Source organism: Bicyclus anynana, chromosome Z (genome assembly GCF_947172395.1).
Source record: "Bicyclus anynana chromosome Z, ilBicAnyn1.1, whole genome shotgun sequence".
NCBI classification, from domain to species: Eukaryota; Metazoa; Arthropoda; class Insecta; order Lepidoptera; family Nymphalidae; genus Bicyclus; species Bicyclus anynana.
In genome coordinates, this window is record NC_069110.1 from 3,814,218 (window position 1) to 3,834,613 (window position 20,396).

Here is a 20,396-nt window from a genome sequence, read left to right on the forward strand (position 1 = left end):
AAGTAACCCATAAAGAATTACACAACAAGAGATGTGGACGGCTCGAACGCCACGATCACACTGAAGCCAACACCCAACACGAGATCGTGCGACGTCATATCCGTCACAGACTACTATTTCCAACAGTAAACGGCGATAACATTAGGCTGGTGGGAGGCTTCGGCCGTGGCTAGTTACCACCCTACGGACAAAGACGTACCGCCAAGCGATTTAGCGTTCCGATACGGTGCCGTGTAGAAACCGAAAGCGGTGTGGATTTTCATCCTACTCCTAACAAGTTAGCCCGCTTCCATCTTAGATTGCATTAGTCAAGGGCTAACTTGTAAAGAATAAAAAAAAAAGTTATAATTAATATATTTTGAATAACATTTTATAAACTAAGTAGTAAGGAAAAGTTGGAGGTGCATGCCCCGGACCAGATTCGAACCCACTGGGCTATCACGGCTTTAAAACTAACAATACATAATTTAAAATAAATAAGTTCTAAACTGACATACATTTTCTGCATTCATACCCGCAAACCAACCACCGGCCACAACCACAAAACGCCGTACCGGCATGTTTCCCGTAGTTTTCATACATTTTATATAGACTCGCCGCACACGGTTGACGCCGGTGGCCGCCACACGCTACAATCGTCGCTGCTCGCTTCTTGTGGCCCGCACCGGCCACTAAACGCCGACACAAAACGCAGCCACACGCCACTCGCGCGATTACTGCATGTATGGATTAAAAAAGTAGCACCCACCGACCACAATTGTCGACCACCGGCCACAATTGGCTGTCGCGCGCTTCAGCTACTTTTGTGGCTTCTTGCTTCTTGTAGCGGCGTTTGTGGCTGTCGCGTGTGGTCGCGGCGACACTAATTTGTTTGTGGGTAAACAGTACACATCGAGTAGGGTTGTAGACGCCAATACAATCGATAAGCTACTCAATTAAGTACAACCGTAGCAAGTGGGCTTAACAAGTCTGGCCATGGATCATCATCAATTATATTCAGCTAATTTGTACCTCATGGTGTTTAGAAAATAAGCCAATAAATCTAATTTAAGATCTCTCTCTGTCTCTCTAGCTATTGTCTAGCAGCTTTGTTTATATGCTACGCAAGATTACTCATTGAATATTCAATAAGTTGAGTGTGTCCTAATGCAGAAAAATACACGGCTTTCCAGATCAAAGGGCGTAAGTATCGTATTGCAACATGTGAGTAGCTTATCCAAGACGTCTATATGAACTTACTTGGATAAAAAACTTTATAAAAAGCTTTATAGTCAACCTTAACAAATAAACATATATTATCGCAGATTCTTTTGAAGTTTAAGAATCGTTTTTTTTATATATAACCCCCGGTATGTAAAAATATGGGCAGTAAAATTCGATAAACGCGCCTTTAATCGCGCGCTGCACGCCGCCGCATGCCGTGGCCTGCTGCTCATCGGTTGCGCACCTTTCACTTTATAGGCGTAAGTATTGAGACGTACATACTGCAACATACACTTATTCAGACAATCGATCAGTGGGCCTAGTGGCAGTTTGATACTGTTACTATAGCGTTAACGTAAACGCGAATTTCTAAGGAATTGAAACAGCTAGTGGCACTACTGCACAACTGTTTCAATTCCATATAAAATCGCGTTTACGTTAACGCGATAGTAACAGTATGAAAATATTCAAAACTCTCATTGAAAGAGTAAACTCCATTCGTGCGTCGGAGCTGACACACTTTTATTAAACTCTTGTATAAACTAGTTTCAATGTGGACGTGGAATAATGGATTTTAAAAGTAAAATGGAAGTAAAATATATAAAAAAGCCTTTTCGTCCACACCGGTCCATTTTGTAAGCCTATTCAGATTTTCCAATATACTCTAGTAATATTACACAAACTTTTAAAATTCAACATGTATTCCGAAAGTTATTTAACATTCCAATTTCCAATCACAGTCAGCAAGTTTTCACAGGAGTCATATTACGTTCTTTTTTACGTTTTTCAGTTTAATCAATACGGTATTTAACGATGACATAGTAAATTGTATCCTCCTCGTAATTTATTTAATCACATAGATTAAATATTTGACCTATTTCTATTTTGACAGCGTTCCCGTACTCCTTACCTTATCAGCCGATAGACGTCCACTGCTGGACATAGGCCTCTAGCATGGACCTCCAAGCACAACGGTCTCGAGCCGCCAGCATCCAGCGGCTTTCTGCGACCTGCTTGATATCCTCGGTCGATCTAGTGGGAGTCGACCAACACTACACTTTCCGGTGCGGGGTCGTCGTTCCAGCACTTTGGAATCCCAACATCCATCGGCTCTTCGAACTACGTGCCCCGCCCATTGCCACTTCAGCTTCGCAACTCGTTGAGCTATGTCGGTGACTTTGCTTCTCTGCGGATCTTATTTCTGATTCGATCATGCAGAGATACCTAACATAGCTCGTTCCATCGCCCGCTGTGTGACTCTGAACCTTCTTATGAGGCCCATAGTTAGTGACCTTTGAAACCTTTAGAAGCTTTGATTAGGTAAGTATAATAGTCAATTTCATAGTAAAGCAATAAATGAAAAGCTTTCACAACCGAGTCAGAGAAGCACAACAAAGAGCTTTATAAAATTAATATACTTCTTTGTTTTTCAATTCTGCATAAGGATAATCCTTTTGAAACGAAACGACAATGTTCAAAGCATTTTTCCTAATGAGCTGTAAAGAAAAAATATTGACGTTTTCAAGCTTTTGCTGTTTTCTGTTTTCAGTATTTTCCTCTACTGTAAAAAGCTTTTAAAACGAGTTGTTTACTTATTAAATCCAAGTAAACATTCCAATTAGTTTTAAAGGTGAATTTAATTTATAATGGACTGTAAATGGGTTTTTAGGGTTCCGTAATCTACAAGGAAAACTTGTAGTTTTGCAATTTCCGTCTGTCTATCCGTCCGTCCCTCTATTATCGCAGAAACTATTATTACTAAAAAGCTGTAAGCATGAATATGTATATAAACATGTTAACAAAGTCGTAAACAGTCAGACGTTAATAATTTACTAAACGTACAATCCTTGTACTATGCCGTGGAAGACATTCATTTTGAAGAACCACAGTATAAAAATGAATAAATATTATGACCTAACAAGTTAAATTACCAAAATATGGCTATGTGATTTATGTGCTTAAATTTGTACGTAGAAGTGGGTGCGAGAGGATTATCAGCAAAATCTCTCTATAACCTGACTAGAACTGCAGCGAGTGCTACATTAGAACGGGTTCTCAAAGCAAATGCTCTAAGTAGGATCTTACCTTTGGCTAGATAGGAGGAACAACCAAGAAGAACCAAAAGAACCCGCAGAAGAACCAAAGTCACCGACATAGCTTAACAAATCGCGAAGCTGAAGTGACAATGGGTGGGGCACATAGTTCGAAGAGCCGATGGACGTTGGGGTCCCAAGGTGGAATGGCGACCCCGCACTACAAAGCGCAGTGTTGGTAGACCCCCCCCCCCAGGTGAACTGACGAAATCAAGCGAGTTGCAGTGATTCGTTGGATGCAGGTGGCTCAGTATCGTGATGTTTGGAAGTCCCTACAAAAGGCCTATGTCCTGCAGTGGACGTGGATGATAATGAGAAGGAACAACACGAGCGGATAAGGGAAACGGTCAGTAAACAAACTCTCAAAGATATCTTTAAACCTACTACCATTAGTTACAAGTTTGGCTTTTCTCGGAGTTTTACTCTCTACCACACGATGGAACCGGCACCCGCACGGTAATTTCATGTGCATTCAAATGCATATTCGTCTCTCTAAGCAATAGAGACATCATCACCTTCCCGCGCGTTGAATTACTAATATATGAATCTTAATTGAAAGCTAATTAGTGTAACTAACATAATACAGTATCAAAGAAACATGAGACGTGCAAATATTAACAAACAACCTGCTGTATTCACTATTTTGATCTTTATTATTAATCTACTAAAATAAACAAATCCATTGACAAAATGTCATGTACATACTTTATTATATCCACAAGTAAGCACCGGATATATAGATGACTAGCTGACGCCGCGTGGTTTCACCCGCATGGTTCCCGTTCCCGTAGGAATACGGGAATAATATATAGCCTTCAGCTTTCCTCGATAAATGGGCTATCTAACACTGAAAGAATTTTTCAAATCGGACCAGTAAGTAGTTCCTGAGATTAGCGCTTTCAAGAATTGTGTTACTATGCGTTGCATAAGCTAAAACTCCAGTTCACTAAATCAAAGACAATCAAATAGCTAAAACGCGAGAATAAATAAAAAAAATTATTCGTTCGTGCTATTCGTTTGAATATGGCTTTATGAAAAAAGAAATAGCTGTATTTTTTATTGATCCTTGCAGTTTCCCAACAACAGCTTATTTGCATGAAGCGTATTTTGAATATGAAAAGGAGGAAGCGTACAAAGGGAAAAATTAAATATCCCATACAAGGTAGCTTTATAAAGTCTCGACTTTCTAATGAACATTCCTATCTATACAAATGCAAATTCAATTTTAGGTGTTTTACTTGTAAGTTAGAACTGAAAAAACAATCATACTTTAGCATACTTAATAGTGATTTGCAAATTAAGTTGTCCTAACAAATATTGTGAATCATAACCGTTGTTCAACATTGGTTTTCTAATTTTTTAAATCCACTTTTGAAGCTTCTGCAAAAAATATGGTCGTCGTTATCAACCAATATTCGGCTCACTGCTGAGCTCGAGTCTCCTTTCAGAATGAGAGGGGAAAGGCCAATAGTCCACCTCGCTGGTCCAATGCGGATTGGCAGACTTCACACACGCAGAGAATTAAGATAATTCTCTGGTATGCAGGCTACCACGGCATAGTTTTAGATTAGATAATCTGCCATAGTTTTAGATTAGACATAGATTGTCTAATCTAAAACTATGGCAGATAAGTAAAGTATAATAGGTAAACTTACCTCCGGTAAAGTTTTCCAGGGCAAACGCGTTGAACCGCCATTTCAGGGAAAGGCGGAGCATGCACTGTAAAAAAGCAAACACACATTATCTTTGTTATACAATAAAAGGGTATCTATATATTTATCGTTTAATTAGTGCCACCCGTAACAATCTGAATTATAATTTGTTAAGTACAAGAGTAAGAATATATGTAATCTAAAGCAATTAATTTTCAGTGCAAAGTCTGGTTTTTCAACGCGGAATTTTGTACGGTTGTAAAGATTTGTATATATTCTTAATATTATAAATGTTTTTTAACTTTTTGTTGTTTGTCTATTAACTTTTTTATTATTATCACGGCTCGAGATGAATTTTGGTATTATGGTAAATGGGACCTTGGAGCAAAACATAGGGTACTTTTTGACCCTAAAATAAAAATAGAAGGGGGTGAAATAGAGGCAAGAAATTGTAGCATTTCATAGTAAGGATTAAATATCAGCTACCAATAGTGAGTACAACAGTGCCGTAACTGATCGATCATTGGAAAAGCAATTTATTCAGCCCGACACCTTACTAGTACACATATGAATGACGTACACGGCCGCGGCGTGCAACGATCTAACGGAATGGCCACTTATAGTGAATGACAAATATTAATCCACGTTGTAGATCGTGTCAATACGAGCCGCATTGTAACTCTGACAAATTATACGTGCCATGTAGTGCCGCGATACGGAATAAATATGATCTCTTCAATAAATCCCGTCTAACCTGATACATTTTGCCACGCATACAAATTTCCAAATCTGTCACAGCTGTCACCATCAATAAATGTAGTGAGACCCATATGAACATCAATAAACTTACAGCTATTTATCTGAAAGTTGATATTAGGCTTTAGCGATACTAAATTGACAGCTACAAAGTAGTGCGTTTGTTTAGAGAAATGAATAAATGTTACAATGTATGTTTTTTTAAAAGCCCGATTTCTATATTTATAACAAGCAAACATTATACAATGTTGTGGTATGAAGTCGGTTTTTAAAAGTTATTTTCAGATATGACTTTTATTTACGTATTATTCCATTACACATTTCCCCCCGTACATTACATATCCCCGTGAGAGCTGAGTTCCATTTGGAACTAACATTTATTTATATTTGTGTGACAGTCTCACGAACTCGCTAAAGTAAAAAAAAAATCGTTTTTAGATCTGTCAATTTAGTATAAACATACATTTTACCTACAGAAATGACATTGCATGAAAATGACGTCACTGTTTGCTTGCAAGGTAGAATAGTTAAGAATTAGATCTCGTGTGAGGCCAGCCATTCAGTGAGCACTACCCTAGGCGCTTGCGCAGAGCCAGTTAATATAAAGTACTTAACTCACTAATTTCCAATCTCCGTAAAAAGTATCTACGTAAATTCACACTAATTATAAAAATGCGTAAGTATGATTACATTTTCGTTTCTATTTTTTAGGAACATACTCTTAGGTACAGAGTTGTTTTGATAGCATACACATTATGGCAAAAATAAAACCTGAAGGAAGTGAAATAGGGGAAGAAATAAACAGCAAAAGGGAAAAATTTGAAAACTCCTGAAATAAGCGTAATATCCGTCGGGGCTGCCATTGAATGAACTAAGGCTTTGCAGATATTTTATTGATATATTATACTTATTTATATTTATGTTAAAATTTAAAATAGCGATGCGATACTTACCATTTTTTTATGGTATTTTTCATTTGCAAAACCAAGAGGACTTTTAAATGTAGACAAACTATATAAAAAGAGAATATCAATAAGTATTTCTTGCAAGTAGATAATATAAAATTCTCTACTTGCAAGATATATAAAAAAATACGCTGAGTAGAACTAGTACGTAGATACGTTTTAGGAGGTAAGTTTATACTTTTGTGTCTAAAAACGTATACATTAGTTATTGTATTATAATGTCCTACGTACTTACATATTATAAATACGTATTATTATGAATATATAGAGTACAATATACAAAATACTGGTACTTGAGCAAGATCATTCTACATTAATTCGCGCTGCTGATATAATATACAAATACATTATCAACAAGCAATTATCCCAAATATAGACCGAGAGCCTTTGATAGCCAAAACTTCGTGATTTTATAAAAGCTGCCACAAAGCTAAGAGCTAATCTGGAGATAATATCTCAAGATGTCCCGTAAAAATATAAGTGCAACCTCCCAAAGTAATAACGATCCAGACTCTTTAGTTGCCAGTACTTAGCTAATGCAGAAGCATGAGCCGACTTTACAGCTTTTAGACGAAGGCCTGGCCATCACATTCTCTCGGGCGAATGTAGCATAAAAACTTAACAATCACACTTGAAACACTAATAGAGCTATTTTACTAGGTTTATAACGGACTTTGTAATGCTAGTAGCTACTCATAAGCACATATATAACTCGGAAAGGGATAGAAACTGAATCCACTCAAGTCGTCCATTATGAAACTCCTTACTGCAATACACACTAATCGTCGTTACAAGCCTACAACTCAGCTCGCCACCTACGCGTTTCTCGACGACTCTCTGTACCAGAGCTCATTTCTACGGACACATTTTGTCCCTTTCAACCCTCCCTCGTATCGTCTCGCGATCAACCAGCGGTCGGTGGCCTATAACTGTGTCTGCAAACGTCATTTGACGGTGAGGCGAAATGGATACGATCCCTTTCCAAGTTGATATGTGTGCTATTACCCTTAAGCTTCATATGGTACATTTGTGTTGCAAGTCTACTTTTCATACACTGTTGCGTCTGTGTCTATAGATTAAAAATATTTACTCGGATTTGTACACTACATAAATGAACTATACAAAAAAGGTATAAGGTAAGTATTAATTATAAAAAAAGAAAAGCGGTTTCTGTTTGTGTTTATTTTTATAGTTTATTGTAGTTATGTTTGACCATAAGAGCCGTGATAGCCCAGTGGATATGACCTCTGCTTAATCGGGCCTAAATAATGAGTGGTAGAGATATTTCGTTTTTGCGATTCATTTGTGTTTTTAGATCATCTAATGTTGAAAACGTCACAAAATTCAGAAACGCAAAGCTATCGCTCAAGCGAATTTGATATAAAGGATGTCCCGTAATTATTGGATAAAATGGATTGGAGATATATATTATGAAACATATTGAAGAAAATTTTGAAATGTTCACACTTTTAAACTTAAGAAAACTACCACTTTTACCAGAAACTTTGTAATTTCAAAGAAAATATACAAGTTTTATACCAATTTACAAACTTAGATAAGTGTATAAGTTTTTTAAATCATGGTCTACGTCGGTTTCATACATTTTTTTATAGGATATTATTTTTAAATTGGTCATCTTAATAATATAAAAATAATTATGGCACTCATAGCTTGTTAATTAATTCTACAATATTTAACAACAATCACATTTTTGATTTGATTATTTACAGCAGATACAGCATTAAAAACTGATTCAAAAACGAAAAATTTCAATACTCCGAAATAAAAGTATAATAACTTCGCCTTGCGTATTTTTTCAAAACGAATCAAAAAAGTTCAACGTGTATCTGGCACTTTCGTTATTCATTAATTACGGGTCATCCTGTATATACACAACAGTCTAGCGTGCGGATGTTGAATGAATACAAACAAATGCCATTTAAATTTGTGGTGAGTGCCAAAGCGACAGTGTCGCGAAGGACCGCTCATGGTCGCTAGCACAATGCACGTTAGGTAACATTTTCCTTTGTTGTTACATTGTTTTTTTTAACGCATCACACGATACATTGAAATACAATGACAGACAGAGCATTCCTCATACTATGCGTCTTCAAATATAGACCTTTTGGTATTAAGTTTTAGTCAGGGATCCGTAGAACATTTGATTACTATCAAGTTAGGTTCATCTCGATGAGACGATCAACTTTTTTATTTACGAAAATTCTTGATTCTGGTAGCTAACTGAGTTACCAGGAAATGAAAATTTCTGAGCGTCGGTACGAGATACTCTAATCCCTCCAACTAGTCAGGAAAGACTGTATTATGAGTGGGTACGACAATAGACCCCTCGATGAGGAGTCCTGCCGCTCTTACCGTTGAGCTCTATTGAGGCTACAATATAATTGTATCAATTAGGTTTTATTTAACTACATCATTACTTTTAAGTGTTTAAGACGATTCTGAGACGATACTAAGTGCTGCAGTTTCAGCGTTAAATTTAAATTGAAAATATATAGCTTTAAATATTCTACCTCAATGATTGATCGTTTTACAGATTTTAGAAGAAAATTACTATTTAAATTTATTTTTTTCTATTTATAAGGCGGAGCTGATCTAAGTAGTTAAATGTACGATCTATACAAAGTGAAGTGAGTGAACTAATAAAAAAAATGTTTTATGTAGTGTCACTGCGTTCTAAACTTTAAACATGAGTTTTTCAGTAGAACAATTTTATGAATAACTACTGTGGGAACGCGACACGGGTTTTACAATGATGTTAGAAGAAAAACTGTAATAATTGGGGTTTTATGTGCCGCAACAAAAGCATCAAAACCTGAAACTGATGTTTATTGCAACCGTTGCTCCAACTCGAGAGAAATGACGTCACAATTTCATAGTCGCAACGATTCACTACTTGTATAAAAATCTACTGGATTTGAGCTCTTACCAGGGCCACGTAGTTTTTACTATCACATCACACTAATATTATAAAGGGGAAAGTTTGTGTGTAAGTATGTTTGTTCCTCTTTTACGCTGCGGCTACTGAAGCGAATTGGCTAAAATTTGGAATGTAAATAGATTTTACTCTGGATTAACACATAGGCTACTTTTCATCCCCGAAAAATTTATAATTCACGCGGGATTTGTGAAAAACTAAATTCGCGGGTCGCGAGCTTTTGCTAGTTTTTAATAATTCTATTCGCTACAAGCGTCATATTTACATGTATATGGAGTGTGAGCCTTTGATAGCTAGCCTTACCTAATTTTTTGACGGCCTCCGTGGCGCAGCGGTGGATTTACAAGACAGAGGTACTGTGTTCGATCCCCGGCCGATTGAGGCTTCGGCCGTGTTTAATTACCACCTTATCGGCAAAGACGTACCGCCAAGCGATTTAGCGGTCCGGTACGATGTCGTATAGAAACCGAAAGGGGTGTGGATTTTCATCCTACTCCTAACAAGTTAGCCCGCTTACATCTTAGATTGCATAATCTTTTACCATCAGGTGAGATTGCGGTCAATTGCTTACTTGTAAAGAATAAAAAAAAATAAGGCAGAAAGTCCGTCAGCCTTTGCTCCCAGCATGTAACCAATTACGCAGTCTGTGGTAGCTTTAGTAGGTTATAGTATGTACCTCGGCATAATATACAAGCCATATCCCCAGTCGCTAGTCTCATGGCTTAGCAGCGGCTTTAGCAAAGGGTTGCCTTGAAGCTAAGGGTGTGACGATTGAAACAGTGGCGTTGCTTGTCTTGGCCCTGTATCAAAGTTAATTGGGGTCCAGTAGACGAGCGGCAAATCCCGAAAATCTCTTAGGTTCTCTTTGTTAATTTTTGCTTTGCTTAAGGGGCTCTTTTAGCCCGGGGGTGTGTTTGGAAGTCCATGCAAGAGGCTTATATGTATGCCTACGTATGATAATGATGATGATGATGATTCGGCTCACTGCTGAGCACGAGTCTCCTCCCAGAATAAAATGTTAATAGTCCACCGTGCTGGCCCAATGCGGGTTGGCAGACTTTACACACGTAGAGAATTAAAAAAATACTCCGGTATGCAGGTTTGCTCACTCATGTTGTTTATTTATTATTCTACAAAATACATATTAAAATTAAGCCTATCGCAACACAAACAGACACGTGATATTCAATCTGTTGAATTTTCCATATCTATCACTACCCTAGTCAAAAATGCTGTGCGTGCCACTGTCGCAGTGAGTATAAAAAAGTGACTTTAACCATTTGACTTCTAAATGGACAAATCAAATCAAATCAAAAATCATTTATTTCAAGTAGGCTCAGTTTACAAGCACTTTTGACACGTCAGTTGACTATTTGTAAAGATTCTACCACCGGTTCGGAAGGCAGGTCCTGCTGAGAAGATACCGGCAAGAAACTCAACAGTTGCTCTTTTGAAAAAGTCATACAGTATTATAATTTACAATTGATAACAATTACTGTTTACATTTGTTATAGTTTTACTTCCTGTGTGAAGGTGGAAGCTGATCCAACGGCCTCCAAGCATTTTTATCATTAAGGAACTCATCAATGTTGTAGTACCCTCGACTAAGTAAATGTTTTTTAACACATTGCTTAAAGCTATGCATTGGCAGGTCCATCACAGTCTTGGGGATCTTATTATAGAAGAGTACACCCAAACCTACAAAAGATTTTTTTACTCTTTGGAGACGATATGCAGAAATAACTAACTTATGCCCGTGTCTAGTAAGACAACCGGTCGCCCATCGTATCCGTTACGTGACATGTAAAAAAATATAAAGTAAACTAAGGTCAATAGGCGAGCACAGTATCATGCTCCGTGCGATAGAAGAATATAAAGATTTATATTCCTCTTTTTTTCCTCGGGCTTTTCGATAAAATACTCGCGGGCAGCGAATGGTTAAAGTTAATGCGTCGCGCTGAATAAAAATCAAAATCTTCGCAGAGACCTTACCACGCTACAAAAGTTGTTTACAATCGCAACACTGTATGATACTAAACGACTTACATCAAAACAACAATCGTATTGTAATACGAGCAGGGTTATGCGTCAGTTCCACTTGCCTGTCCTTGCCCCATGTACTGCGTGTCCACCTCTGCCGGGGCGGCAGAACTGGCGTGCAGCGGCGCCCTCTTGCGGCGTTTGTGGAAGGACCTGAACTTGCCAGTGCATCTGTGCTTGTGCTGGGGTGGAAGGTCGGTGGACACCACCGCTTCGGTTACCAGAATCACTCTGGCATCGCGATCTGCAAAGAGAGACATCGTTAAATCCTACTAATATTGTAAACGCGAAAGTTTGTATGGATGTTTCGATGTTTGTTACTCTTTAACGCCGCTACTACTGAAGCAATTTGGCTGAAATTTGTGGAAATAGATTTTACTCTGGATTATGACGAATATCTTAGCATTCCATGGATTCACCGTGCGGGTGCCGGGTCCATCGCGTGGTAGAGAGAAGAACTCCGAGCAGAGTCCTGAACTTGTGACTACAGGATGTAGGGTTAAGGAATTTCTTGACGATCGATCAACATTCCCCGTTCTCTGCTCGTGTTGTTCTCCCTGCCTAGCCGAATTTGGTAAGATTCTATTAGAGCAGCTTTGGATACTCGTTCTAATATAGAACTAGCTGCACTTCTAGAGAGGCCAAGGCCTTTAAGCAAGTTATAGAGAGATTTTGCTGGTAATCCTCTCGCACCTACTTCTACGGCGTACAGACTAACTATATAGCTATTTTTAGTTAGTACATAGGCTACTTTTTATCCCGAGAAAATCCATGTTTTCCCGAGATTTGCAAAAACTGATGATTTTGATGGTATGAATATTTGTTACTCTTTCACGCCTCGACTAAGAAACCGAATTAGCTGAAATTTGGTATTCAGTTTTATTATGGCATGTATTAACACACAGGTTACTTTTTATCCCGGAAAAATGGTTCCCGAGGGATTTTTGAAAAACTAAATACCACGCGGACGAAGTCGCGGACGCCCGCTAGTATCATAATATATGTATTGACGGACAATTAGGTGGTGTGTATTCTTTTATTTATATAAAAATTAATCGCTGCTCGTTAGTCTCGCTAAAACTCGGGAACCGCTGAACGGATTTATTTTATCTTGGTCTTGAAATGTTCGTGGAGATATAGGGAAGATTTAAAAGGTAAGAAAAATTAGAATAATTTCCCTTTTCTATTTCCCATACAAACGTTTAAGTGTCAAGGGGTAGGGTAGGGGTAGAGTAGTGTAGAGTAGGGATAGGGAAGAAGGGCACATAAGTCAAAGCGAAGCTTGACCGGGTCTTACACATATTTTAATAGAGTATAACTAACCGAGTATTTCTAGTAAATTTAAATGTTTCTTTGCAATTTGACATGAAAAATGATTTGACAAAAAAGTTGTTTGGATCAGGATTAGGCTCCTTTGTAGAATTGAAGTAGGCAATCTTTCGGCCATGTACCAAAACTTTCGCTTAGATATTTTTGTAGACTTTCGGCAAAGTATCGAACTGATAAAGTATCCAAGATAATATTTGTGTGTCGACTTTCAACGTATGCCGCTAAAATTATCATTAACATGCACCAATAAAGTGGAAATCATTAACAGGCATACCGTTGAACAAAACGAGCGATTCCACGATATATATACATGATAACGATACTTCCATTTATCATGCCAGTGCTATAATCGATAGGCTCGGATATCTATGTACAGGGCGTCCCGTACATACTTTACAAGGCAATAGCTGAACATCAAGGCCTACTAAAATAACGCAATATATGTTAGCCGAATTTTTACGGTTTTCAAGTAATATTGATTTTTGTACCAAATACAAAAATCCCTACTTTCAGTGCAGTTTAGTCATACCGTGTGCTGAAAAATTGATTTTATACTTGGTAACTATTTTTGAATAGTTGTTTTAAGTAATGAAAGTTTTTCATAGCATGAGCACCGTCGGTACTAACTGCCACAAACTTGTCACAAGTAATTTCATGAGTGGAATAAAGTTCTTCAATACTTCAAATATTGGTTCACCTGTAGTGTGCGAAGGCGAGGTATACAAAATAATTACAAGATATTAGCATTTATGTATGGTCTAGAGATGACACTGCGGACCCCCATACACATACTCGCAGACCCTGGGGGTCCGCGGGCCACAAACAAACGATGTTTTAATGCATCTCTGCACCCGAGCCGACGCCGACAACTTACAACCTGTCCGTCGTGATTTGGTTAAAACAATGAATGCTCCGAACGCGTCATAGCTTTTCTTCACTGTCACTAGTCGTTAACCCTATATTGTTAATTACTTCGTTAGCAGTACAATACAATAAAGGCTTATTTTATTTTATTTTATTTTTATATACTCCAGATATACATACCTTAAAATACAAAAAACAACTTGGATCTCGCTTACAAGATTACCATCATGTGTCAATGTTAAATCAAATATTCTTTGTTGTTTCAGTCAATGGTCTTATAGCGAAAAGCTTTGACCAACACCTTAAGAAGCTTTCACTTAACTGTTAGATCAAGAGTCGGATACAGAAGGTAGTGATTCTTGAGACGGCGCGTATTGTGAGGAGGTTCCTCACTCTGGAGCCCTGACCACCGGTTACTTGGGTACTCAAATGTCCCGCAGCGGGAGGCCTGACCCTATAGTGGGCCGTTAAAATAGGCTGATAATGATGAATCACTCGACAGGACTGCCGTTCTTCGGATGACCGTTGTTAGAGCCGTATCTAGAATATCTGTTTATCACTGTTTACCGATCGTTGATAAAAAGCCAGTAAAAGCTTGTATAAATTATACATACAAAATTATATCTACGAAAGTACTGTTGGTTATCGGATCGTGTATAACTCGTTAAGAGATATGTATTATAATAAGCTACGAGGATTTTTACTACAACGTTTTGGTACATTACACCATTATTGGAAATACACTCCGCTGGTAGAATCTTTACAAATAGTCAACTGACGTATCAATTACTGAGCCTACTTGAAATAAATGAATTTTTGATTTTTTTGGAATTGTAACCATTCTAGGCTACACCCATACGGAGTCGGACACACCACTCCAGGAAAGGGAATATAGAGCTTAGCTCCACCAGGCCCCAATGCGGGTATGCGGGCTATTGAACTCTACCAAAAGTTAATGCACGCTATTGGTCACCTCTTGACCCTAACGTCCTTGGGTTCTTCGAACTATGTGGCCTGTCCATTGCCACTTCAGATTTGCGACTCGCTGAGCTGTGTCAGTGACTTTGGTTCTTCTGCGGATCTCCAAGCATAACTCGCTCCATCGCCTGCTGAATGACTTTGAGCCTTCAAATAAGGCCCATAGTTAGTAATCAAGTCAGGACCCATAGGTCATCACTGGCAACACGCACTGTTCGAAGACATACGTCGTCAGTCACTGAAGAATTTTGGACGTAAAGATGTCGGAATCGTCCAGATTTTCGCCTTACAGGACTGAATATATTAATTGAAATTCGGATATTCATAATATTTAAATATTGTTTATACGGGGCGCAACACTAACGAAAATAGGAATCATAATATCAACAAATATCAAAATTATACAAACTAGGAGTACAAACTGTCTACAAAGTTGTGTAGTGCATTTGTGAACAATGTTTTCCTAAAGTTACTAAATCATCGTATAGATTTAAGATGATTTAGTAACTTTATAGGTATAAGGAGAATATAAGGTACTTCGTGTTACCTTACAACTTAGGTACAGGTACTTACTTAGGTGTAGGTGAGTTCGTGTTATACGTATACGGTTAGCCTTTACATGTATTAACAGCACTTTAGCCAATAATTCGGCACGAGAATAATCTCTAAAATATCTATATAAAAAATAAAAAATAAGCTTCTCTTTTTAAGCAAAAATCTGTATAAAGCGGATAGATTTTATAACCACAAGGATAACCTCGTGGTTTTAAAATCTATAAGCTTCAACCAATCCGATCCGATTGTATTCGCCGCATTTTATTTCCGGCCAAACACAAATTGTATTTAATCTATGCCTATATAAATAAAATGTGGAAATCCGAATGAATGTACTCGCATATTTTTTACTCTATTATCGAATTCGATGAAATTTGTTACAGGGACAAATTATTGTGGAATAGGACATAGGCAAACTATGTTCATCATAATCATCATCATCATCATCATCATCATCATCATCATCATCATCATCATCATCACCATTATCATTATCATTAACAGCCGAAGGGTATCCACTGCTTAACATAGGACTCTTGCATGGACTTCCAAACACAACCGTCTAGAGCCGCCAGCATCCAGCGGCTCCATGCAACCCGCTTGATATCTTCAGTCTACCAAAGGGTGGGGTCGACCAACACTGTGCTTTCCGGTGCATGGTCGCCTAAGTATATATGTTACAGAGATTTAAAGAATATATAACATCCTAGGTTCTGTACCTGATTGGACTTTATTAATACGTATGAGAAACATTATATAAGATCTCAGCGGATGTCGCTATTTCGAGATCAGACATTTTCCTTTTGTCCAAACAAACTAAGCGAACACTACTAGTAGAGCTTACTGTGCCGTGGGAGACTAACATTCCGAAAGACCACAGTATAAAAAGTGAATAAATATTATGACCTAACAAATGAACTAACTAAAAATGGCTTTGTAGTTAGTATGTACGCCGTAGAAGTAAGTAGATGCGAGAGGATTGCCTGCAAAACCTTGGCCTCTCTAGAAGTCTAGCTAGTTCTATATTAGAATGAGTATCCAAAACTGCTCTAATAGGATCTTATCAAATTTGGCTAGGCAGGGAGAACATCACGAGCGGAGAAGGGGAGTGTTGATCGATCGTCAACCTACATCCTGTAGTCACAAGTCCTGGACTTTGCTCGGTGCTTTTCTCTCTACCACGCGATAGACCCGGCACCTGTGCGGTGAATCCATGGAATGCTAAGATATTCGTCTCATTCCAAGTCGAAAAACTAATGAGACAAGAAGATTACATGCGCATCTGCTTTGAAATAGAACCCTACTTAATTATTCCAGAACAATTCGCATAATATTCAAGTAGATAGTTCCAGAACAATTTGCATAATATTATATTCTGTTTTGCAAGTAAGTAGAAAATAACACATCCTTTTATCAGAAATACGTGTCATCAAAGAGTGTCGAGTTATATCAGTTGTTAGGCATAGATCGTATTTCATTACTAATGGTAAGGCTTCCGAGAAGCTTTGATGGCATTATTGCATTGATAATGCACTTCAGTGGACTGACAATCATAAGAGACAGCGTTTCCTAAGTTTTAACATTTTTTTGGTATTTTATAAGTACCACGAAAATAGTTGGTTGTCCGTCTGTCTGTTTATCTATCAAGACTTTTTTCTCAGGAACTCTCAGGACTTGGTGTTAATCCAGACTATAATCTATCTCAATCCCAAATTTCAGCTACCTTATTTTACATTTTTATTATAACTCTAAGGTATTTTCGCAATTCAGCTTTACCAAAACCCTTCATAGAAGATCACGTGAACAAAGTGACCTAAAGACGTAATAGTCAATGAAAGATTAAGTTATTGGACATTATCTTAGTATAATAATAATATATTATAAGTTTAGAATAAAGTTAATTCACTGATTAGACACATAAGTACCTAGGCTAGATGGTAATTTTATGAAGTACCAAATTGGTACTTAACAACAGAGAAAAAAACAAGCTTTAGCAAAACCCTTAAATCGCTATCGCTTGTACAATGTAGAATGGTAAGTTTGTGAACCGCAGTAGCAATGGCGTCAGCTAGGCGGTTCATTTTTACACGAGTAAGTAGATTCAGTAAAGCTAGGTTCACACGGTGTACCTTCTTCTGTAAGTGTTTTTTCACAGTATAAAAAAATCGTTTAACATAAAAAATGTAACTAATCCCGGTTTTTGAATAAAACTTTCTTTGCAGTGAAAAAATTTTAACTTTCATAACTGAAAACAACTATTCAAAAATAATTACCAATTCTTAGCACATAGTACAACTAAATTGCACTTAAGGTTGTTATTTTGTAGATAAATCAATATAACATAAAAATAATAAAATTTAGCCCAACATATATTGCGTTATTTTAGGAGGCCTTGATGTCAGCTATCACCCTGTAGAGTATGTCGTAATATTTACGGGACATCCTGTATATTTCTTAACAAATCATCATTATTTTTTAGAAATAATTAAAATGGCAGAGTTGTGTGGCCAAATATGTTTCAAAAATGTTCTAAATCGAACTATCACCACACCACCACAGCTGGCCGATTCACTGCTTTAGTCTTTATTAAAAACCTACTAAAATAAACATAACACGAGTTGCGAAGCTGAAGTGGCAATGGGCGGGGCACATAGTGCGAAGAGCCGATGGACGTTGGGGTCCCAAAGTGCTGGAATGGCGACCCCGCACTAGTAAGCGCAGTGTTGGCCGACCCCCCACCAGGTGGACTGACGACATCAAGCGAGTCGCAGGGATTCGCTGGATGCAGGCGGCTCAGTATCGTGATGTTTGGAAGTCCCTACAAAAGGCCTATGTCCTGCAGTGGACATCCATCGGCTGATATGATGATGATGATGATGATGAAAATAAACATTAAATCAATCGAGAAATGTCATCTACCTACTGTATGATATCCACTAGTAGCACCGGATGACATTTGTTGCATTTAATGTCAATACCATACGTCACAGATAGTGAATTAGCCTGCAGGGCCAGCCTCCCTTCTATCTGTATTGTCTACTAAGGAAATAATCAGGCTAATGAAATTGCCGGGCTATGATTTACCTCGTGGTAAGGCGTATTATATAGACTTGGTGTTAATAATATTGACAATATTACTGTGTGTAGGCAGCTTAAGGCTTATTTGTGTATGTGTCAAGTGCTGACTAAAGAACTTTGAATCAAAATTGCTGATCGTTGGTCCTTCGGGCGATATCTCTGAAACCAAACACTATTCACGAGACGCGAATCGTTGGGCGGTCAATTAGTCCAGTCAAAATAGGTTTATACATCGTAACCGAGTTATAGTGAGTGAATTTCAATTTATTTTTTAAAATTTAATTTCTAATGCTAAGTATACATGTTACTGGTATTTTTTTACCAGTAACATGTATACGTACGGATACGAATCCGACTCGCACTTGTCCGATTTTTTAGTCAACTAGCGAATCCGAGTGAAACTCGATTTAAACTTTCAACTACCCCTACCCTATCCCTACCTTACCCCTACCCTACCCTACCTCTACACTACCTTTACTCTACTTTACTCCTAACCTTTAATTTTTTAAATGTTTTCTATTATAAGAATCTTTTCCTGACAATAACAAACACATCGAAAAAGAAAATAGTGAAATCGGTCCAGCCGTTAACGCTTGTAGGCATGACCAAGGGATATATGGATTCATTTTTACATATATAGATATAATAATTTACTCTATTTTAGGTGTTTTATAACTTCACTTCACAAACCTGCTCAAACCTATAGTCATCCGCCTCGAGTATTTTTTGTAATTCTAGTTTTTTTAACATGGCCATGATATACCATTTAAAAATCCTCACAAAAAGCCCTTAAATTTTATACGCATATTGCAATATTAAAAAAAACATTTTTTTTCACCTCGAGTCTATAGCGTCTCACAGTTGTCTTGTTGGTTTTTTTTAATTTTACCTATCTAAGAACACTTGGGTTAATAAGACAAATCTAACTAAGTATATCTTAATTACGTAAATCCGTTCAGCGGTTTGGAAGATATGAGGTAATAAAGAATACATACATACATTCTTACATACATACATACCAACATACTTACATACATACATACAAGATACGCGAGATAAACAAAACCCTTCTTGCAATCGGGTAAAAATAGCGGTTAAATAAAAAGGTACTATATAACAAGGATTGAAATTTTAATAAATCATCAATATCGATTAACTATACGTGATTCCGAGGTAAAAACGTTCAATGACTGGCCTATTATTTTTGCACCCGGCTAATTACGTTATAAGCTTCCATAAAAATAAAGAAACCAATCAGTCTACTTAAGGACCGCGACAGCGGCACACGTATACTAACTTAGGGGAAATACTTCAAGACATTTCTGGACTCTGAGAAAATTTCTGTCGCCGCGGTTCATGCAGATATTATGAAATTGAAATGAATATATCTGTATGATCGGCGGCTTAAGAAATTGCTCTCTCTATCACAACGCATCGTGTATGAAGATTTTCGACAAGGAAAATGGATCAAGACATTTTTGTACACTGAGAATGAATTCTGACACAGCTTTGGTGTGGATTTTTTTAAATGTATCTACACTGAAGGATGTGCCCGAGTTTGCTCTCTTTGTAGCATCACACGATAGTCAAGATTGAAGATTTTCGGTAAGGAAATTACATCAAGAAACTTTTCAACACTTTTTGAGAACAGTTTTTGGAAGCATCTTTTGTGTAGATTTCTTTCTATATCTACATGATCGTGCTTCCTTAGATTGTTCTCTTTATCGCCTGGAGTGAAATTTGGGGTTTTTATTTATAGTTTAAGTTATTTTTTTTATTTTGATTACTTGTATTTTGTTGTGTATTTCAGGTTATTATAAGCTATTCGTAACTTTCGTGTTACTTATTTGAAACTAGTTTTTTTATTACAATTTAATTTAATTTATCATGTCTACTAATTACTTAATCTCCATTGATATTATTTTAT

The 20,396-nt window shown here is 37.4% G+C and overlaps 1 protein-coding gene across 2 annotated transcripts in view; it reads right to left on the bottom strand.

The window, feature by feature from the left end:
- Positions 1-20,396, bottom strand: part of LOC112042884 (uncharacterized) — a 159,374-nt gene that overhangs the window by 103,242 nt on the left and 35,736 nt on the right. For both annotated transcript variants that reach the window (XM_052890583.1, XM_052890584.1), the window contains exons 3-4: positions 11,728-11,909; positions 4,952-5,015 (exon numbers count right to left, since the gene is read on the bottom strand). In XM_052890583.1, the coding sequence (XP_052746543.1) occupies positions 4,952-5,015; positions 11,728-11,909 (246 nt within the window). The remainder of the gene's footprint in view (positions 1-4,951; positions 5,016-11,727; positions 11,910-20,396) is intronic.